The sequence below is a fragment of the Cebus imitator genome, unplaced genomic scaffold (genome assembly GCF_001604975.1).
Source record: "Cebus imitator isolate Cc_AM_T3 unplaced genomic scaffold, Cebus_imitator-1.0 Scaffold96, whole genome shotgun sequence".
Classification (NCBI taxonomy): Eukaryota; Metazoa; Chordata; class Mammalia; order Primates; family Cebidae; genus Cebus; species Cebus imitator.
This window is the reverse complement of record NW_016107411.1, coordinates 852,668-876,935: the sequence shown is the minus strand read 5'-3', so window position 1 is coordinate 876,935 and position 24,268 is coordinate 852,668. Positions and strand designations below refer to the sequence as shown.

General features: G+C 38.7%; 1 protein-coding gene across 9 annotated transcripts in view; it reads right to left on the bottom strand.

Annotated features, from left to right (window-relative positions):
• Nucleotides 1-24,268, bottom strand: part of ENOX1 (ecto-NOX disulfide-thiol exchanger 1) — a 619,238-nt gene that overhangs the window by 66,965 nt on the left and 528,005 nt on the right. For 8 of the 9 annotated variants that reach the window (XM_037741173.1, XM_017536114.2, XM_037741174.1 and 5 more), the window contains 2 exons: nucleotides 20,856-20,963; nucleotides 16,787-16,843 (listed from right to left, as the gene is read on the bottom strand). In XM_037741173.1, coding sequence (XP_037597101.1) covers nucleotides 16,787-16,843; nucleotides 20,856-20,963 — 165 coding nt within the window. The remainder of the gene's footprint in view (nucleotides 1-16,786; nucleotides 16,844-20,855; nucleotides 20,964-24,268) is intronic. The other variant, XM_037741175.1, reaches the window with a different exon arrangement.

The window sequence follows — 24,268 nt, the reverse complement described above, 5'->3', positions numbered from 1 at the left end:
AAAAAAAAAAAAAAGCAGGAACTGCAATCCTAGCCTCTGATAAACTTTAAACCAACAAAGATCAAAAGAGACAAGAAGGGCATTACATAATGGTAAAAGGATCACTGCAACAAGAAGAGCTAACTATCCTAAATATATATGCACCCAATACAGGAGCACCCAGATACATAAAGCAAATTCTTAATGACCTACAAAAAGACTTAGACTCCCACACAATAATAGTGGGATTCTTTAACTGTCAATATTAGACAGATCGATGAGACAGAAAATGAACAAGGACATCCAGGACTTGAACTCAGATCTGGACCAAGCAAACCTAATAGACATCTACAGAACTCTCCACCCTAAATCCACAGAATATACATTCCTCTCAGTACCACATCACACCTACTCCAAATTTGACCACATAATTGGAAGTAAATCACTCCTCAGCAAATGAAAAAGACACGGAAATCATAACAAACAGTCTCTCAGACCACAGTGCAATCAAATTAGAACTCAGGATTAAGAAACTAACTCATAACTGCAAAACATCATGGAAACTGAACAAATGGCTCTTGAATGTTAACTGGATAAACAATGAAATGAGGGCAGAAATAAAGATGTTCTTTGAAACCAATGAGAATAAAGACACAATGTACCAGAATCTCTGGGACACATTTAAAGCAGTGTCTAGAGGAAAATTTACAGCAATAAATGCCCACATGAGAAGTGAGGAAAGATCTAAAATCGACACTCTATCATCAAAATGGAAAGAACTAGAGGAGCAAGATAAAAAAAACTCAAAAGCTAGCAGAAAACAAGAAATAACTGTGATCAGAGCAGAACTGAAGGAGATAGAGACACAAAAAACCCTTCAAAAATTAATAAATCCAGGAGCTGGTTTTTTGTAAAGATCAACAAAATAGACTACTAGCCAGATTAATAAAAAAGAAAAGAGAGAAGAATCAAATAGATCTAACAAAAAACAATAAAGGATATCATCACCAATTGCACAGAAATACAAACTACCATCAGAGATTCCTACAAAAAACTCTATGCACATTGACCAGTAAACCTGGAAGATACGGATAAATTCCTGGATACTTGCACACTCCCAAGTCTAAACCAGGAAGAAGTCAAAACCCAGAACAGACCAATAACAAGGGCTGAAGTTGAGACAGCAATTAATAGCCTACGAACCAAAAAAAGCCCAGGTCCAGATGGGTTCACAGCAGAACTCTACCAGACATACAAAGAGAAGCTGGTACCACTCCTTCTGAAACTATTCCAAACAATACAAAAAGAGGGAATACTTCCCAAATCATTTTATGAGACCAACATCATAATGATACCAAAACCCGGCAGAAACTCAAGAAAAGAAAACTTCAGGCCATATCCATAAAGAATATAGATGCAAAAATCTTCAACAAAATACTGGCAAACCAATTGCAACAGCATATCAAAAGCTTATCCATCACGATCAAGTAGGCTTCATCCTGGGGATGCAAGGCTGGTTCAACATACACGAGTCTATAAACATAATCCACCACATAAACAGAACCAAAGACAAAAACCACATGATTATCTCAATAGATGCAGAGAAGGCCTTTGACAAAATTCAACAGCTCTTTATGCTAAAAACTCGTAATAAACTAGGTATTGAAAGAACGTATCTCAAAATAAAAAACCCACAGCCAATATATTACTGAATGGGCAAAAACTCGAAGCATTTGCTTTGAAATCTAGCCCTAGACAAGGATGCCCTCTCTCTCCACTCCTATTCAACATAGTATTGGAAGTTGTAGCCAGAGCAATCAGGAAAGAAAAAGAAATAAAGGGTATTCAATTAGGAAAGGAGGAAGTCAAATTGTCTCTGTTTGCAGATGACATGATTGTATATTTAGAAGACCCCATCGTCTCAGCCCAAAATCTCCTGAAACTGATAAGCAACTTCAGCAAAGTCTCAGGATACAAAATCAATGTGCAGAAATCACAAGCACTGCTATACACCAATAACAGACTTAAAGAGAGCCAAATCAGGAACGAACTACCTTTCACAATTGTGACAAAGAGAATAAAATACCCAGGAAAACAACTAACAAAGGATGTAAAGGAACTCTTCAAGGAGAACTACAAACCACTGCTCAGGAAAATGAGAGAGGACACAAACAGATGGAAAAACATTCCATGCTCATGGTTAGGAAGAATCAATATTGTGAAAATGGCCATACTGCCCAAAGTAATTTATAGATTCAGTGCTATCCCCATCAAACTACCTATGACCCTCTTCACAGAACTGGAAAAAAAAAACACCTTAAATTTCATATGGAACCAAAAGAGAGCCCACATAGCCAAGACAATCCTAAGCAAAAAGAGTAAATCTGGGGGCATCACACTACCTGACTTCAAACTATACTACGAGGCTACAATAATCAAAACAGCATGGTACTGGTACCAAAACAGTGATATAGACCAATGGAACAGAACAGAGGCTTTGGAGGCAATGTCACACATCTACAACCATCTGATCTTTGACATACCTGACAAAAACAAGCAGTGGGGAAAGGATTCCCTGTTTAATAAATGGTGTTGGGAAAACTGGCTAGCCATGTGCAGAAAGCAGAAACTGGACCTCTTCCTGAAACCTTACACTAAAATTAACTCCAGATGGATTAAAGACTTAAACATAAGACCTAACACCATAAAAACCCTAGCAGAAAATCTAGGCAAAACCATTCAGGACATAGGCACAGGCAAGGATTTCATGACTAAAACACCAAAAGCATTGGCAACAGAAGCCAAAATAGACAAATATGATCTAAGTAAACTCCAGAGCTTCTGTGCAGCTAAAGAAACAATTATTAGAGTGAACTGGCAACCAACAGAATGGGAAAGAATTTTTGCAATCTACCCATCTGATAAAGGGCTAATATCCAGAATCTACAAAGTTAAAATAGAATTACAAGAAACAAACAAGCAAACCCATTCAAAAGTGGGCAAAGGATATGATCAGACACTTTTCAAAAGAAGACATATATGAGGCCAACAAACATATGAAAAAATGCTCATCATCACTGGTCATTAGAGAAATGCAAATCAAAACCACATTGAGATACCATCATCTCATGCCAGTTAGAATGGTGGATCATTAAAAAATCTGGAGACAACAGATGCTGGAAAGGATGTGGAGAAACAGGAACACTCTTACACAGTTGGTAGGAGTGTAAATTAGTTCAACCATTGTGGAAGACAGTGTGGTGCTTCCTCAAGGACCTAGAAATAGAAATTCCATCTGAACCAGCAATCCCATTACTGGGTATATATCCAAAGGATTATAAACCATTCTATTATAAAGACACATGCACACATAGGTTCATTGTGGCACTGTTTACAGTAGCAAAGACTTTGATCCAACCCAAACACCCATCAATGATAGACTGGACAAGGAAAATGTGGCACATGTACACCATGGAATACTATACAGCCATAAAAAATGATGAGTTTGTGTCCTTTGTAGGGACATGGATGAATATGGAAACCATCATTCTCAACAAACTGACACAAGAACAGAAAATCAAACACCACATGTTCTCACTCATAGGTGGGTGTTGAACAATGAGAACATATGGACACAGGGAGGGGAGCATCATACACTGGGGTCTGTTGTTGGGGAATAGGGGAGGGACAGCAGGGGGTAGGGAGGTTGGGAGGGATAACATGGGGAGAAATGCCAGATAGAGGTGACGGGAGGATTGAGGCAGCAAACCACATTGCCATGTAGGTACCTATGCAAGAATCCTGCATATTCTGCACATGTACCTCAGAACCTAAGTGCTATAAAATATATATAATGTAAATCATAAAAACAAAGGTCCAGGAAGCCTTATGGCTCCTGAGTAACATACAGAACTAAGAGGAAGGGGAGTTTATCTGCTGGTGCATCCTTGTTCCTGGTGGTTTTGTACCACTAATCCTGATGCCATGTCAGTGGGAACTGAAAGTGCTGAAGGAAAGGAGGCTCCTCCCCTCCCCTGCTGTCTGCATGAGGCACTAGGGCAATCCTCTGCTTCTGTCCACCTTTTGGGCTCCCAATTCTTTTCATAGATGCTACTGAATGTTCCTCCTGTTTCTTGTTGCTTATGATATTAGGCAGTGGTAAGCCATACCTCATATGAGGCAGGAATCCTGTAATTGAGCACTCTAGGCTTATTTGACTTGAAAATGATCCTGCTTGCATGCAAGTCATGTCTGTATGTTTGTATATGCATCCTTTGTTGATGGTTTGGAGCTTACCTGAAATTTCTTGGCCATAAGTAGAAATAAAAGCTTAATTTTTGGATTGGGTTAGAACTTATTTTGTTCATTTTCAATTAATCACTCTTGATCTGACATGTTTTCTCAAGAGATTGAACAAGCCTCATTTGGGTATGGATGGCTATTAATGTTGGTCAGAGGTCCATACAGAGCACAGGCTCTATAATCCCTAGGCCACAAAGAAGGCTCAGATACAGAGTTCACAGCAGAAGACCCCAAGTAATATATCTGAGTATTGTTCTTCTAAATTATTTATGAAGTATATAAAATTTGCCTTTCTCTTCAAAATGCAAATATTATTGGATTATTTTCCTTTCCAGTTGAGGAACTCAGTATCTTCTGTATGTGGTAATATCCAGCCCTTATTATGGGGTGTTTATTTCATTATTTCCCAAGTAGGGGACTTAGCTTTATTAAAAAAAAAAAAGATTCAGCGAAATCTTCCTCTTTTCCTAAATTCCAATCAAGTATAAAAGCTTCCCTATTTATAAAGTGCTTTTAATTATGGATGATTAACCAATACATTGTCAAAGAGTATCCATTGCCTATTATCCATGACAGCAAAAACAAATAAGATTTTAAAGTCCCACAGCAGGGACTGATTAAAGAAATTAGTGTACATCTGTGGCATGAAATATTAGGCAGTCATTAAAAATCACAAAACAACTGATACCACAGCAAATACAAATGATCCTTAGAATCTACTATGAATAACTATATACCAACAAATTGTAACACCTAGAAGAAACAGATAAATTCCTAGACACATATAATCTACCAAGATTGAACCATGGAGACATAACATACCAATAGCAAGTAATGAGCCTGAAGCAGTAATAAAAAGTCTCTTACAAAGAAAAGTTCAGAATCTGCTGCCTTCACTGCTGAATTCTACCAAGTATTTAAATAAGAACTAACAGTAATTCAATTCAAACTGTTCAAACACCACAGGCCAATATTCATGATAAACATAGATAAAAAAAATCCTTAAAAAAATACTAGCAAACATAATTCAGCAACAAATTGAAAAGACCTTTCACCATGATCAAGTGAGATTCATCCCAAGGATTCAAGGATGGTTTAACATATGCAAATTAGTAAACACGATATATCACATTAACAGAACCAAGAATGAAAACCATGTGATGATTTCATGGATGGTGAAAAAGCATGCGGGAAAATGCAACATCTCTTAATGATAAAAACTCTCAACAAACCAGGTATAGAAGGAACATACATCAAAATAATAGAGACCATATATGACAAACACACAGTTAAACATCATACTAGATGGGGAAAAATGGAATGTTTATCCTCTAACATCTGGAACATGATGAGAATAGCCATTTACCACTTTTATTCAACATAATACTGGAAGTCCTAGCCAGAGCAATTAGGCAAGAGAAAGAAAAAGCATCCAAATTGGACAGAAGAAGCCAAATTAGCCTTGTTCACAGATGACACGATCTTATATTTAGAAAACCATAATGATGCTGCCAAAAAATTGCTAGAACTGATGAATTCAGTAAAGTTGCAGTATACAAAACCAATATACAGACATCAGTAGTATTTATATATACCAAGAGCAAACAATCTGAAAAAGAAATCTAGAAAACAAACTCATTTTTAATAGCTTAAAAAATATAAAATGTGTAGGCATAAGTTTAAGTAGAGAAAAGATCTCTACAAGGACAATTATTAAATACTGCAAAAATTGAAGATTACACAAAAAATTGCAAAGTTATTCCATGCCCATGGATTAGAAGAACTGATATTGTTAAAATGTCAATATTACCCAAAGTAATTTACATATTCAATGAAATCTCTATCAAAATACCAGTGACATTCTACATAGAAACAGAAAAAAAGTCCTGAAATTTATATGAAACTACAAAAGATTCCAAATAGCCAAAGCAATCCTGAGCAAAAACGACAAAGCTGGAGGCATCACATTACCTGATTTCAAAATATACTATGAAGCCACAGTAACCAAAACAGCATGCTACTAGCATGAAAACAAACACATAAGACTATTAGGGTAGGGAACCTAGAAATAAATCCATGCATTTTTATCTAACTGATTTTTGACAAAGGTGCCAAAAACATAGACTGGGGAAAGGACAGTCTTTTCAATAAGTGGTGCTAGGAAAATAGTATGCAGAAGAATGAAACTAGACCGCCATCTCTCACCATGTGTGAAAATCAAGTCAAAATGGATTAAAGACTTAAATCTAAGACCCATAACTATGAAACTGCTAGAAGAAAACATTGGGGAAATGCTCCAGGACACCAGTCTGGGCAAAGGCTTTTTTAAAGGAAAACCTCAAAAGCACAGGCAGCAGAAGTGAAAATAGACAAATGGAATTACAACAAGCTAAAAAGTGTTTGCACAGCAAGGGAAACAATCAACAAACTGAAGAGACAGCCTACATAATGGGAGAAAATATTTGCAAACTCTCCATCTGACAAGTGATTAAGAACCATAATATAAGCAATTTATAACATAAAGAACTCAATAGCAAAAAGACAAATAATCTGATTACAAAATAGGCAAAATATCTCACTAGACATTTCTCCAAAGAGGACATACAAATGGCCAACAGTTATATGAAAAAAAAATGATGAACATCACTAATCATCAGAGAAATGCAAATCAAAACCAGTAAGATATCATCTCACCCCAGTTAAAATTGCTTTTATCAAAAAGACAAAAAAAAAATAGATGGTGGTGATTATATGAAGAAAGTGGAATCCTAGTACACTGTTAGTGGGAATGTAAATTGGTACCACAGTTGTGGAAAACGGTATGGAGGTTCTTCAGAAAAGTAAAAACAGAGCTACCATATGATCCAGCAATCCCATTACTGGGTATATATTCAAAAGAAAGAAAATCAATATACCAAAGAGATATACTAATTTATTGCAGTGCTATTTACAATAGTCAAAATATAGAATCAACCTACTGTCTATCATCAGATGAATGGATAAAGAAACCATGGTATACATACACAATGGAATCTTGTCATTTGCAGCGGACCCATGTCCATGAAACTGGAGGTCATTACGTAAAGTGAAATAACCCAGACATAGAAAGTTAAACACCACATGTTCTCACTAGTACAGGGGAGCTGAAAAAGTGTATCTTATGAAGATAGAGAGCAGATTGGTTGCCAGAGGCCAGGCAGGGTTAGGGTTAGGGATGAATAGAGGTTGGTTACTGGATACAAGAATACACTTAGAATAGAGTTTGATAGTTTAGTAGGTTGACAAGAGTTAACAGTAATCTATTGTATATATTTCAACATAGCTAAAAGAGAAGAATTTGAGTGCTCACAGAATAAAGAAAGGCATTCAAGGCAATGGATATCCAATTGTCCTGATTTGATCACTATACATTATATGAATATATGAAACTATCACAGATACCTAAAAACATCTGCATCTATTATGCACAGATAAAATATATTTTTAAAACCTATTTAATAACATAAGTAAATGTTCATTATTGATAAATTTAGAAATATAGGTTGTAAAATTGTCCATGTTATATGCTATAAACTTGGTAAAAATGTATATACATGCACGTAAACAAAGATAAAGAAATACAAAGAAGTGGAAAGTAATTTGTGAGTGGTGAGATGGCAAATGGTTACCTTTTTATTTGTTTCTGCATTTCTACATTTCTACAAAAAGAAAGTGGTACTTTAAGTATAACAGTATTTTTCTGTATTTATCTATATGTATATTGGCTCTATAAAAGTCACCATTCTCCATTCTAAACAACTGCTTTTGCAGTTACCTCTGGTAGGATTATCATGAACCTTTCTGGGGAAGGACATTCTGTCTCCAAGGGGTAACTTTTGTTCAGATCTTGGTTTTACCTATACAGGTATCCTTGCCCATGTCAGACCATTTCACACAGCACTGAAATTTGTTTCCTTTGCCTGATTTTCTCTAACCTGGCCTGGAGGAAGAAGTTATTTTCACTTCTCTAAACTCAATTTGTCAGCTTTATTAAACCTGCTAATACTGTTACGTGCTCCAAATTCATTAATGACCAAGTAGGTACCACCAACTCCTGCCCTTATAAAAAGGACAAACTTCTAGCCCCAGCCTCCAGCAGTGGAAACACAGTAAATTGGCATCGAGGTGTCTGGGAAGGAAGCTTCTTTGAGCCTTCACTGGATACAAGAGCACTCACCGTGAGCCAGCTTCTGTTCATTTTTGACAGCAGTTCCCTCTCTAATCCTTCTTTGGAGCTCTGTACATGCTGGGATGGGCATATCCTAACAGGGTCCCTTTGCAATTATTGACTTTTTCAAGGGTGCTACATTGGGATGTGTGTGGATTTTTTCAGATGGAACTATGGGTTTCAGAGTGAATTGCAGCACATGCAGTTAATTCACAGCAGAAAATGTGGTGAAACAGCTGGAAGAAGGCAGATGCATGGGGGCAGCGGGTATAGAGACAGGGTGGGGTAGAGATGGGGAAGGAAGCATTGGCAGGAGAAAAGCAATAATGTTACAGGGGCTATAACTAGAGGGAAAGAGCAAGTTCTGGGTATGAGCATATATGTGGACAGGGTAATATATCCAACAGGGCAAAGGAAATATTAGTCCATGAGAAGTCCACCTTCTTGATATAGGCATCTATAGAGCAAAGGTGACCTCAGACATCTACAGAGGCCCATCCCTCTCTAAAGGAAAGACAAACAGGCTCCTGATTTTCCAGTTGAGCTTTCTGGAGACCATGAAGTTCTCCGTACCACTCATTGTGCCCCACTCCTACCAGACTCTCCTCCCAAGCCTACCAGGGAGCCCATCCTTCCAAAAAAGGTCTTGTCTCCAGAAAATTGCTGGAACCATAAAAATAAATTGCCTCAAGCCAATTCACTGTTATACTGACCTGTAGGCAGAGAACGAGTCCTGATAGAATGAAACAGGATAGCAAGTTTGGTAAGTGAAAGGCATGAGGACAGGGAGTCAGCTCCACGTTGGAACAGAAATCACGTCTTTATTACTCACCACAGTATCTCCAGAGCCTAGCCCAGAGTGTCCAAGACTGGAGTAACAGTAATGTCAAACATGTGCTGATCACAGCAGCACTGCAAAGCAAGGCTCACAGTTACCCTATGAGGTAGGTATATTATTACCTTCACTTTGGAGGTGAAAAAAATGGAGGTGCAGGGGTTCAGTGTATGGCTCAGGGTCACCCAGATTGAAACTGGGCTGCTTGACGTCCGGATCTGTTCATAACCTCTACACTCTGCTGCCTCCCTCAATGAGTGTTGGTGGGTGTACCGAGTAGAAAGTGATGTCAGGCTGTGTGGGGACAAATGAGGCCTCTGTACAGGTCGAGTGCAGTGAGGAGGAAGGCTGGGAGGAGAAACATATGGAGCAGAATGCAAGAGCTGCGACACCTTTGGTCCCATGTTGGTGTCTGCTAGGCTCAGTCCTAGTGGATCTAGGCTCATTTTCCTTTTGATACAGTGGTGGGTTGGGGTGAGGGAGGTGTGCAACCTTATATTTGTCCCTTTCTGTTTTGTCTGCTCCTCTCCCAGTTCAAGATCAGGGCCCTTAAGACCAGGCAGCAAGTTCTGGGAAGAAAGAATCCAAGCTGAGTTGTTTCTCCCTTTTGAAGACATGGTGCCATTCTTCCATAGAGGTTGTCTTTCTTTCTCACCTTGTTTGGTACATCAGCATGTATTCTCTCTCATGCCTCCCTGCCTAAAGGGTAGAAGCTACACTCAGAAACTGAGCAGAGAACTCAGCACGTGCGGAGGTTCCCTCACATACATCATTAAAATACATGGTTAACGATAGCCTTCTGCTGCGCTGTACTAAACTTGAAGAATGTTCTTTGCACATATCTCTTCCATGCGCTCCTAACGTCTTTACTCTGACAGATTTAAAGACAGCTCCTAGGATTTACTTTCTTACAGAGGTGACGTGAAAAACTGAAAAGTCTTTTATCTTCCGTGTTTTTGTTTTATTGGTGGATGGGAAGGGTGTTCTGGTTGACAGTGGCAACCTTCAGCATCACCAATTAAATCTCTTTACAAATTGCAAATGGTTTCTTTAACCCCAGTGTGGGAGTGTGAATTGGGCAAATAGAGGAATGTGAGGTGGCAACTTTCCTGTAACAGAAACAAGGACGGGAGGAGAGAAAATTCATGGAAAGCTTTTAGACCAAATTGTTCTAAACATTGCTGGCTTAAGCTGTCACTGCATTTCATTCCTCCTACCTGATCCTACAGTTCTCCCTCCGCCTCCTTCCCCTCCACAAACACACTCATGCAAGGATCATATGTGGTGATACTGCTGGGAAGAAAGTCATCAAAAAAGATACAAGATAAGACCATGGTATTTATTTATTTTTATAATTTAAGATGTTGACATCTGTTATACACAATTACCAGGGACTAGGTTGGTTATTCAGCAGTCCTAGGGACATGGAGATAGCTCAGAGACAGAGATAAAAAGAAAATTTATAACTTTGCTTTCCAGGAAAGAAAATTGGGTCTGAAACAACTGAAATCCTTAAAGAACTGGAATAAAGGTTAGTTTTAAACTTGGTTACACTTAAATGGTTGAATTGCCTGTTGTTAATCTATCCAGTTCTAAATACAAAAAAAAAAACCAGCAAGCGTGAGCATGAGTTGCGCAAGTCCTCTTGGGGAGCAGGGCCTTTGCAGTTGACTTCAGTTTCTGGCCCTAACAGTTTTAAATCTGCTTTCAGAAAACTTTTCTCTCGGGCATGCATTTGCAGAAGATCTTGTGATAAGGGGCCAGGGTTGGGCTTTTAAAGGGTGTATCTGTTTCGAGACCTCAAGAATGCTGAATAATGTGTTGGTCAGATTCTGGTGGTACACAGTAAAACATAAAAACAACAGAAAAGTAATACTAACAGACCATAAGCCAGATTAGTCTTGAGACTAAGACAAACGAGGAAATTCACGATGCTACATATCCTTTAGTGGATCCCTTCAGGACGACTAATAGATACTGTAAGGGAACAGCAGCCGCACCAGCATCCTGAATGCCAGGCAATTCCAGAAGTCTGAAGCTCCCTGCCAGACTCCACCACAGAGCTATTAATATACAGAATCCCCCAGAAACAAATATGAGATGCAACCAAGATTTATGGATATGTTAATTACAGAATTATTTACAATAGCAAAAACAGGAAGTTAAATGCCCGACACACAGGAGTGTGGTTCAATTATCTCATATCTACATCATACAGCCATTAAGAATAATGTCTTTGAGGAACATTTGGTGACAAGAAAAATATTTATGATATAATGAAAAATCAAAAAGGTACAAAACTGAAGACAAGATGACAGTATTTATTTATGGGTTTTTCCCTCTGGTCATATACATGTACATGACCGGAAAAAATGAAAATAAAATGTTCATGGTGGTTATCTGAGTGATGAGATACCTAGGTTTTTTTTTTTTTTCCCTTACCTTTGTACTCTTTTCTATAATTTGCAAGCTTCAAGCATACTTTGTTTTTTACTTTTATAGTAAAGCACTTTTTAAAAAAAATTGTCAGCTCTCACAAGAACACCCAGCTAAGCTGGCACCAGTCCACTGTATAACTGTTATTAATAAATGATAGTGCATAAAATTCCTGCCCCCAGATGTAAATAATTGTAAAGAAAAATAATTTATTTGTCTCACTCAATAGGCTTTGGGCCTGAGGCTTTAAACTTTGTGTGCCTTAAAATGTATCCTGCCAAAGTCCTTTCAACTATATTAAATACTTTTTTGTTTTTGAGACAGGGTCTTGCTCTGTCACCCAGGCTGGAGTGCAGTGGTGTGATCTCTGCTCACTGCAACCTCTGCCTTCTGGGCTCAAGTGATCCTCCTGCTTCAGCCTCCCAAGTAGCTGGTACTACTGGTGCGCACCATCACACCTGGCTAATTTTTATGTTTTCGTAGAGATGAGGTCTTACCATATTGCCCAACCTGGTCTTGAATTCCTAGGCTCAAGAGATCTGCCCATGTCAGCCTCCCAAAGTGCTGGGAATACAGGCATGAACCTCTACGCCCAGCCTATATTAAATGCTATTGATGCATAAAGATAATTAATACTTGTTGAATATGTTAGGCTCGCTGTTAATGTACATGGCTTCACTTAACACACAAATGAGGAAAGTGAAGTTCAGAAAGTTCAAATAACTTGCCTCAGTCACACGTCTACTCAGTAATCAAAATGGATTCAAATAGTCTCAGTCTGATATGAAGGCCTCATCACTTTTGACCACCACAAGGCTGGTGGCAACTTCAGATGAGATGTAGACTTCATTTCAGACATTTAAGAATACATTTGCAAAATATTTTGCTAGTGCTTCTAATGTGAGAGCAAAATAATTGATTTTTATTTCTTCTTTTTCACATGCCCTAGTAGAGGTGCTGGGGAAACTGCCAAAAAGAGACAAAGTTCAGACAGAAAAGAGGATGAGTGAATAATCCACCAACCGGGAAACCCTGACACAACAGACAGTGATTGAGATTAGACCAGCCGTCTGCCTAGGAAGGGAGGTGGCGGCCTGCAGTGACTGGCAAGGACTGTCAGGCTCTGTCACTTCACAAATATCTCCCCCACCCTAGGTCAAGGTGCTGCTCTTCCCTCCTACTGGGTCAGAACCCCCATCTCTCAACAGTCATTTCTTTGAGTTGATTACAAAGCCTACATCATAGACTCTAAATGGGTATCTTAAAAAGCTGAAAACTTTCCAACTGAAGGGACAAAGACCGCAAAGATTATCTCCCTTTACTTTTTCCATTGAATGGTAATAACTTTTAAAATTTTTCAAAAAGGGCCTATGTTACTGTGTTACCAGCATAAAAAGGCTGAGAATACCCAAAATCAGAATGCCTCTCCCTCTACAGGGGATCACAGTTCCTCATCAACAAGCGAACAAGGCCTGATGGAGAATGAGTGCATTCCAATAACAGAATTAGGCTTCAGAAGGTGGATAATAAGAAACTTCTGTGAGTTAAAAGAACATGTTCTAGCCCAATGTAAAGAAACTAAGAGCCTTGGAAAAAGGTTTGATGAAATCCTAACAAAAATAGACATTTTAAAGAGGAATATAAGTGAATTAATGGAACTGAAAAACAATATGAGAACTCCGTGAAATATGCACAGGTTTTAACACCCGAATTGATCAAGCAGAAGAAAGGATATCAGAGGTCGAAGACCAACTTATTGAAATGAAACGAGAAGACAAGTTTAGAGAAGAAAAAGTAAAAAGGAATAAGCAAAGTCTCCAAGAAATATGGGACTATGTGAAAAGACCTAATTTACATTTGATAGGTGTACCTGAATGTCCTGAAGAGAATGAATCCAAGCTGGAAAATATTCTTCAGGATATTATTCAGGAAAACTTTCCTAACCTAGTAAGACAGGACAATACTCAACTCCAGGTAATACAGAGAACACCACAAAGATATTCCTCAAGAAGAGCAACCCCAAGACACATAATCGTTAGATTCACCAGGGTTGAAATAAAAGAGAAAATTCTAGAGAGAAAGGTCAGGTTACCCATAAAGGGAAGCGTATCAGACTCACAGCAGATCTCTTAGCAGAAACCCTACAAACTAGAAGGGGGGGGGGTCAATATTCAATAACCTCACAGAAAAGAGTTTTCAACCCAGAATCTCATATCCAGCCATACTAAGCTTCATAAATGAAGGAAAAATAAAATTTTTCGCAAACAAGCAAGCACTCAGAGATTTCATCACCACCAGGCCTGCTTTACAGAGCTTCTGAAAGAAGCACTACACACAGAAAGGAACAACCAGTATCAGTCATCCCAAAAACTTACCAAAAGGTAAAGAGTATCTTCATAATGAAGAATCTATATCAACTAATGGGCAAAGTAGCCAGCTAGCCTTAAATGACAATATTAAACTCACAAATATCAATATTAATCCTAAATTTAAATGGATTAAACGCCCTAATCAAAGACACAGACACACAAATTGAATAAAAATTCAAAACCCATCGGCATGCTGCATCCAGATCCATCTCATAAGCAAGGACACACAAAGACTCAAAACAAAAGGTTCAAGGAAGACTCATCAACCAAATAGAGAGCAAAAAAAAAAAAAAACCAGGAGTTGTAACTTTCGCTGACAAAATAGACTTTAATAGTAGCAAAGACTAAAAGAAACAAAGAAGGACATTACATAATGGTAAAAGGATCAATGTAACAACAGGAGTCAATGATCATAAATATATATGCACCCAATATAGGAACACCCAGATACATAAGACAAGTACTTCATGACTTATAAAGAGACCTGGACTCCCGCACAATAATAGCGGGAGACTTTGACACCACATTGTTAATATTCGACGGATCAACGAGATAGAAAATTAACAGGGACATTTATGATTTGAACTCAGACCTGGAACAAGTAAACTCAGCGAATATCTATAGAATTCTTCACCCCAGGTCCACAGAACACACATTTTTTTTCAGTATCACATTATACCTATTTTGAAAGTGACCACATAAATGGAAGTAAATCACTCTTCAGCATTTGCATAGCATTTCACAGATTTAAATGAAATATTGGTTGGCTGTTTGTTTGTTACTTTCTTCCCTTATTCCTTCCTGTCTCCACTGTTAAGTACAATTATCGGCATAAAAGAGGTTTTTAATACCTATTTTTAGATTGCATTCCAGCTTGGGCAATAGCGAAAGACTGTTCTCTCTCTCCCTTTCTCTTTCTCTTTCTTTCTTTCATAAAAAAAAAGAAAAAAAAAAGGAAGGCAAGGTAGGAGATATCATCCCCATTTCACAAACTAGAAAATGGGGGCCCACTGCCACTTTCTTTGGCTTACTGGCACAGAGAGCAGCTTCCCTGGAAGCCATAGGGGGACTGGCCCTATGTGGAGTGAATATGAAGGTCTCGGTTGAGAATGTGGCAGCCACGTGTCCCTCAAAGATAGGATGCTGAAGAAGGGCTTTAGGGTAAGGATGGGGGTCATGAATATTAGAGTGGAAAGACAAACTATGTCACACGACATTGCCTAGGGGGAGCTCTGTATGAACGGTTTCCTCCTCTGGCTTTCCACTTTCTCAATCCTGTTCACTCCCCAAAGCCAAACCCAAGTCTCACAGATCCAGGAAGCCTTTCTTGATTATCTAGCACAAAGAAATCATATAGGTAACCACCTTAAGGTTTTACCAGGCCTTAGCTCATTACAATATTATGACATGTTTTTTAGATAGGCTTTGCCATTCTTTTTGCAAGTGAGAAAAGGAAGCTCAGAGAGGTTAAATAACTTGTCAAGCTGACACAGTTGATAAGCAGCAAAGTCTGGATTTCAGACTATATCACATCATAGCTGCCTCAACTTCCTGCATGCTTATCACCTCCTGTATATCATGTGTTTCTTAATTCGTTAGCTCTGTTATAAGTTCCCTGAGGGCAGACAACAAGTCATATATTTCTTTGTTATCCCCATTTCTGTCCTCCTGGAACTTAGCAGAGCACCTATGAACATATAAGTCCTCAATAAACATGATATGTTAAATGTCTGCTGGGTAGGAACAGTAATGATTAAGTGGGATTTTTTTTTTTTTTGATGCTCTGAATATTAGGCTCTCTGTTGTATATAATTAAAACAAAAGTGAACAAGAAATATATAATTTCTCCTAGCTCCAGTGTAATCAGGCATTCATTATCATGTCTAATTCTGTGTTCTGTGAAAAGAACTGCTTAGTAAGCATTTTCTATGATGAGGATGATCAAATACATACAGATATCAGAGAGATTTTAAAAAGACAAAATCAAACATATGGAGAGGCAATGATCTACATGGTATAATATTCCATCTGTGACTAAAGAACTTTCAAGCCAAAAAGAATACTTGTTTCCATTCTGACAATTGGATATTCAAGGAAAAGTAAGAGAGGAAGTCATGGTGTAACTGAGATCTTGTACCATCACACATTATTCTCTATCAAGAAGATGGATGCACCGTGCTACTGTTCTTGATGAGGAACAGAAAAGAGGTGCAATTTCAAGGGCTATTCTGAGAGAAGGGGTTTGCTCTGAGATCTTTTCAGCATGTCAATCATTTAAGTACCACCTTCACTGGCAGGCAAACTTAATGAATATACATGCAGTGAACAATTGATTACCTTGTCGGGTCTCTTTCCATTTCCCTCCCACTATATCATCAGTCACAGTTTTGGAAATATTAAGAGTTCAAACAGACTCACTGAGATTAGATTTTTTATGGTGGGGATTAGCCCCCATACTTCTAAATTGACATTTGATAAACTAGGCTAACAATAGCAGTGCCTGTCAACCACATTTTCTTGCCAAACCCTATATATTAATCTTAAATTGCTGAGAGGCAGAGCTTCTGATTTCCTCCAAGTTGTAGATCAAGTGCCACATCCCCATGTGTTCAACCAACATCAAGCAAGAAGAGCAAATGCCAGGTTTGTAGTACCTACATTTGAATCCTCATGGCTGTGGCCATTGGTCTCGACCAATTCCTTGGTACCTTTTAACTGCAAATTTTAAGGAAAAACAACATAAAACAAAATAATGAATAAGCAAGCAAATCTCTTAAATATATCATCTTGTTAACTGATTTATCTGAGGTTGCATTTTATAAAACTTCCATTGAGGTAAAACAGATGGAGCACATATTTCTAATGAGCCTTATTGGAGCCAGTTTGAGACCAATATTTTATGAAGCTTGATGCCTGGCAAAAGAATAAATGGGTCTTGGTCATTATTTTTTAAATAATAAGATTAGAAAGCAGTTCCATAGGCATAAAATGTATAAAATTGGTTCTTAAGAATAATAAATGATTTCATTTCCTAGTTGGATTGCTATTAATTTAAACCCTGCAGTGTTTGCAAGTTGCCACCAGCAAAATGATGTTATATTAACGATTATTCGTGACTGATGCATTTTTAGCCACTTTTAACATGCTGCTGTGCTACTAGACATGTCTTCCTTGAGAATATGTTTGAATGACTGACATCTCTGGAGGCCTAAAGACGGCTGCTTCTTTGGTAGAGAAAGAGTTTGGATGACATCTCCTTGGCCACTGAAGCATTAGAAGAAACGATATTTCTCAAATGAGATTTTTAACTGTGAACATTTGAAAACACTTCTCTTTCTCAGAGGCTTAGGAGAAATCAGTTATCGGGAGGTTTCAGAAACCCTTTAATTGGCATTTTATCCTATCTTGACTCAAAACAGACATTTAGAATCTGACAGTAAAGGAAGAGGTGAGCGGGCTTGCAGCTGTTTTGCCAGTATTTTTTCCTGGCTTAGGAAGCAGCATCTCCTCCATTATTTTTTTTATGCCTAATACAAAGTATTCATGGTAGGAAAAAATACTTAAGAGTCGAAAGAAAATCAATGCACACATACCACCAATGTGTTTGATTCAGAACACTGGTTCCTTCTATTTGTGCATATGAAAATGAAAGCGTCTTTAGATTTTTAAAGCCAGTCTTAAACTCCTAGCCAAAAAGCCCTACCTACTCTATGCCAAAGGAGGGGTTTTGCCAAAGGAATGGTAACATGAAGAAACTGAGGATCAAGTAGTTGATCATGGACCAAAGGCTCTTTGGCTCATTTCTGTATCACACTCACTTAAGAAAAAAATCTGCCCACTGTTCTTCAGGGCATCATCATTGATGTTTCTACACATGACAGACAGGGGAACATGGGCGATGTATGGCGTATATGACAAGGCAGAGCTGTGCTACAGTGACAGGAATACTACCTATTATCACAGGACACAAAAGGACTTTCTAAAATCCCCTCGCTCTTTTCCTAGCTGAAGGTTTCTTACTATAGGTGTCCCTCATCATCATCTTCTTCATCAGCCCCTCTGCTCATCCCACCTTAGGTCCTGTAGTTTGTGCTCCCATGAGTTAGAGTGGGGTTAGCTCAGAAGGTCTTCCTCTTTCTCAGCAGAAGTAAAGGACTATTTTGTGAATGTCTGTTCCACCTTTATGTGTTCAGCAACATAAATGTGCCAGTTGCTCTCCTCCCTTTTAAATAAACTCCATTCTTCCTATTCCATGATGTCCTCTAACTCTGCCCTCGCTGTTTCTGCTCCTGTTTACTCTCCCTCACTCCCTGTCTCCTGGCATTGTTCACTCCGCTGTGCTCCGTAGCCAGAACCATGGGAGGAAACCCCTCCCGCTGCATGTCGCCCCTCTCCTTCCTTGGAGCTGCAGCTCAGGACAGCTGCTGCTTTGTTGTTCCCTCAGCTCCCTGTTCTTCTCTCCTTTAGCTGCTACTCTCCCCCAGGTAGGGCTGCACATCTTGTCTGATGAAACTTAGGTTTGTGAACAAGCTCCAGATGTAGAACGCTATCCTCATTGCAAAGGAGATGAAAGGCAGGAGTCAGAGGGGCCTGGAGGGACCTAGAGAAGCTGCATCTTTGCATATGGGAAGACTGAGAGCTTAGGGAGTGGCCTGTCCTTCCCTGGAGGGGTGGGGCCTGAGGGTGGGAAAGGTCTGTCCCCAAGACCTATCCTTTCTTGTCAGGATTCCCAGCAAGGGGCAATCCCATTAATAGCAACATCCTAAATCTTCAGAGAAGGGTGTATCTTTCCCTGCATCTGTCCATTTGTTTAGGCCACATCTATGTGGCCGCTGAAACTGTTTGCACATGTAGTTATTCTACACAAATCCAAAGAAAGCCTCAAAGGCAATGGTCAGTGAAGGTGAGAGGTGTGGCTGTCCGTGCACATCTGTGTGTGGGTGCAGGGGCCTGGAAGGAGCCTGTACACTGCATGGCCCTTTTGCAAGAACCACCAAGGGGCAGCAAGTGAGGGGCTCTTGGACAGGTTGGTAATGGTACCAGCACCCAAATATATTTGGTCTCCGGCTTAAAGATTCTTGGTGTCTTTGCTTGGAAAGAGCTATCCCATTTAAATTAATATTGCAGATTCAAAATTCTTCCTTCTCAATCGTATTTTCTAGGTCTTTAATGATTTTAGTTGTTTCAAACCCTCTTCACGTTCTTTTTTTTAATAATGGAGAGTGAAGTGTGCTGTTTCACCCATGACTGTGTGTGCTTTGCTCTTTAAAAATGCATGCCATAACAAGATATATCAACACCTTCTGCAAAACCCAGAATCTAGTTTTATGACTACGGTTTGGACTTAAAATCAAATAAAAGATTTGAGTCATTTAGAGGAAAGAGAAATTCACCCTTCCCCATTCCAGTGGAAGCTATCTAAAAGAAAAAAAAATCAGGGTGAGAGAGCAGAAAAAACAAAAGCTCAGAGCTATATCTGGCTGATTTGGAGCAAATTTGGACCAACTCAGTTCCAAAACGCTGGGAGTCTTTTCATATTATAACATGGAAGGGGCAGTGATTTCAGATCTCCTCAACTACAGGCCATTGTGAATTTAGTCAACTAGATTTTTCACTTCAATCTGTTATATCTGAAATCATAGTGTCGGCCTCAGTACATGTTACTGAACCTATATTCATCACATAAAGATAATTATTAGTTTTATGAAGTATTTTCTTCCAAAGCTATAAAAGTTTATAAACCAATATCTTTACTTTCCCCTCACAAATCAATCATACCTTTCGGAGAAAATAACTCAAAAGATATTTTCTGGACCCCAAAGCATTAAAAAAAATCACTCATAAAGTGACATAGAGCTGACTTCATATATTCTCAAATGTCACCTTTGAAGTTATTTATACAGTATAAGGTTATTTACACAGTATAAATCCAGGATGTATGGGTGAAAAATTTAAAACAACCTGCATTTCATTACCCACAGAGGGTTGGGGCTACTGTATGCAACTTTTTTCTTCAAATTACCATTCATATATTGTTGGCAGCAAGTGAAGGCCAGAAATAGGAAGGCATTTCAAGAGCTCTCCTGACTCCTCTCATGTAGATAGTGGGCTTAGATTTCACTCTGCTGCCTGCTGAGTGCTCCGTCTTACCCTGCTGTAAGACAATACTTTCCAATCCACTTATCAATGTCAGGCCACACTTTAGTATCAAAGAAAGCCAGAATGAAATGATCAGATTTACAAACTTCATATAAAAGGTCTGTTGCTCACCATGGTTAGATAAGTACCCTGATGCACCGGGAAGATATATTTTAAGTGTTGCTATGAATCAGTCCCTGTTCATGTGTCTGCAGGAGTCTCATGGGTTATGCTAAACTCATTTTCCTCACTGTTAGACTTAAGAGGAAACCAGCTGCTTACTTTGAAACTTTGAAACATACCTCATAGCCAATATTTTGAAACTTTATCAGAATTTGGTTGTCTGGAAGAAACTTTCACACAACACTGGCAGGCTTGGGCAATCTAAACAGGTACAGGAGTGAGGACACTGATGCTGAGAATGAGATGATAAATTCTGCATAGCAAAGCTGCTAGGAGGTTTGACAGGGTTCAGGCTAATTGTACTGCAGATTACTTTCTGTAAATGTTTGCACGGGTGACGCACGAGGGAGGTATGCATTGGGGTGTTTGAACTGATTCATAAATCAGAGCTGTTTCATTCACTTACTTGTTCCTGGAGGACTTTTAGTAACGCTTGTGTATGTGACTGCTCTTCCTTTGCTTGTTCCAATTCTGACTTTTTGTTGTTTAATTCCTCCTGGATGGTTAGCAATTGCTGTGAAATTAAAGGATATTTAGCATAAGTAGGATTGAAGGTCAGATGATTTAAAAATATCCATAAAACCCATTCAAAAGTATAAGTAGAAGATTTTTACATGTCTTGAAGCTGAATTCAGACCTCAGTTGACCTTGTGTGTTTTCCACACTAAGTATTGGGGCATTGGAGTTTTTGACACACTGTTATGTTTTTTGTAATACCGATGTGCAAAACTTGTTTTCATATTTGTGAAGGCATTATTATACTCCTTTGAGCAAATGCCTGTTTGTAAAAAATATATAGGGTAGTGCTAATACATAACACATTGATAGATGAAAAAATTAAATAAAAATTTAATTAACTTGTCCAATATTGCTTCATTTCACATATTACAGTAAAGCTAGATTTACAGTAATTCTATAAAGCTACTTTGCCAAGTTGCTGGGACCACAAAAGATCCTTTTACTTTCTCTGTTATGATGGTGATGTTTTATTAGATCAGCAGGACTGAAGTCCAAACTGCAATCAATATATCAGCTGAGAAAACTGCTGATATAAACTGTCAAAACACTAAGCTATGGCCTACACTGCTGTTTTTAAGCAGGGCCACTGAAGGGATTTTTGTAAGCCTTGAGCTTCCCTTGCCCTATCAACTGTAACTCATGTGAAGGCTTTCCTTGTGTGCCAAAAGCACAGCCCTGCACAGTGTAAATTCTTTGGGACATGGTTATATGTTAATATATACATAGGTTGGAGAATACATTCAAGAGCTGCAAAACAGGCCCTGGAAACAGCTCTGACTATTCAGAGCTTCTTGACAACAAATGACTAGTTCGAAAAGACAGAAGTGCATTTCTTCTGCTACTGTACATAACAGTTGCTGTACTAATGATCTAGAAATGATAGTGGATTCCTGCCGTGAAGAGACCCTGTCTCCAGTAGCCAGGCTACTTCTTCAGGGCCTTGACAAGCTGGCTGCAGAGCTGTCTGGCCAGTTCCTAACCATCAAAGCCCGGAGAAACATTGGCACTGGATTTCTCAGGCTTAAACCTACCAACTGAAAGGATTAAATTAAATCTCCAAAACTACTGGTTTGGGGGGATTTTGCAGGGTAGGAAGTACTCAGAAAAACATATTGCACTTTCCCTTGGGCTTGCTTGTTCTGCTAACTGCTGGGGCACTGGGTATAAATATAAGAACCTACTTTGGTCCTGTAGCATAAACAGTGATTTCTTGAAATTTTCTAAAAGCTCAGTGCGTCCTATTTCATGACCTACCCATGAAATAATCAATCACATTTGAGGTAATGCATACATTCCACATTGGCTCCCTTAACAGTTTATGGGATTTAATTGTGCATCATTGATTAAAGTATAGAAACCAGGGAGCCCATATTGCACTTTGGCACAGTGACAAGTACCTACATTGTGTCCAGACAGTGGGGAATGGCCCTGTTCCTTCACTCACATTCCTGACTGGCCCCAGAACAGTTCCAAAGGGAACAGGTACTCTGACTTGGGTAATGCTGAGTGAATTTTACTTTCTGAGACAATTTCAAATCCAATCCTTAAACCTCTTTTGAAAAATGAGCCAAATGAAGGATAGAAAATCGTCTTCCAAGGTAGGTAGCTTAGGTTTGTTTATTGCAGCGTTTGGGGTGGCAGAACCAAAAATAACTGATGTCCAGAAGAAGGGAGGTGGACGTTAATAATGGTGTATCGGTATCACAGGACACCATGAGCCCTCTAGAATGTAGTTGCACTAATGTCTCCTTATGACACAGGAGAAGCTCACAAAACACTGCTCAGCAAAAAATACATTCAGGTTACAAAATTTAACTTTGCAGCATATTCATAGGAAAGGATCTGGATGCTGTTTCTGGGTGTGTGGGTTCATGGAACTTTCTATTTTGCTTGTCAATTTTCTGGTATATCTGTAAAACACATACTGCATGAGTAATGAGAAAATGTCAAATGAATTTAAGATCAGGGAAGAACAAAGAAAGGAATACCACTTGGACACAACTTTCAACTATTACCAATACTGTGCATAAATAAGAGGAAGAAGTGTATTGGAGTCTTTATTTCATCCACACACTTACAACTCTTTCTTCTATTAAAACAAACACACACACACGCACACACACTCATATACACCCCTTTCCCTTGACCTCTTTTCTTCCTTCACCCTCCCTCTTATCTCATCCATTCTTGGAATCACACTTTTTAAATGAAATGTCTTCACTCTCATCAGTATTTCCTTTTCTTCTTATGTGTAGGCAATCACTTCAGTGATATAGTGTCTAGATTTTTATTTCAATGTGTTTTTCCAAAACATATATTGTTGTTGTTCTGTATGTATTTTTATATAAGTGATACTATGTTTCTTATTTTTTACTATGTTTTAAATTAGCATTATGTTTTTAAGATTGGCCAGGCATGGTGGCTCACGCCTGTAATCCCAGCACTTTGGGAGGCCGATGTGGGCAGATCATGAGGTCAAGAGATCGAGTCCATCCTGACCAACATGGTGAAACCCCGTCTCTATTTAAAAAAAAATACAAAAATTAGCCGGGTGTGGTGATGAGTGCTTGTAGTCCTAGCGACTCTGGAGGCTGAGGTGGAAGTATCACTTGAACTGGGAGGTGGAAGTTGCAGTGAGCTGAGTTTGCGCCACTGCACTCCAGCCTGGTGTCAGAGTGAGATACCATCTCAAAAAAAAAGATCCATCCATGTACTATTTTTTTGTTAATGAATAAATGAATTTATTTAAAAACCTAATAGATTTTCCCTTTTTATTCCCAAAATGTGCTATATTTAAGGAAACTCTGAAATTCCCTTGAGATTTTACTGAGCTTGTTTATTATTATTATTTATTATACGTTAAGTTCTGGGATACATGTGCAGAACGTGCAGGTTTGTTACATAGCTATATACATGTTACTATTTTATATATCTAATCCATGCTTCTTATGGAGTACATCCACCCAATTTTACCCAACCCACTCTCACAGTGAAGGCCATTCAGATTACCCCAATTCTTCCTGCTGTATATAAGCCTGCACTGGAACATGCTAGTGCAAGTTCCCTTATGGCCCTGTGGGAGAATTTCCCTGGGATACGTCTCCAGTGGTAGAACTCTTAGGTCAAAGAGTGAATTTGGCAAAGCTGCTCTCCGGGACGGTTATGCCAGTCTACCTACTGTCAGTGGTGTGTAAGAGCTGCTGTGTGCCACTGAATAATAATACTAAGTATTATTCAGCTTTCTAATTGTTGCCAGTTTAATAGAATATCAAGACTCTTCATCTTTGAAAAATTTCATAC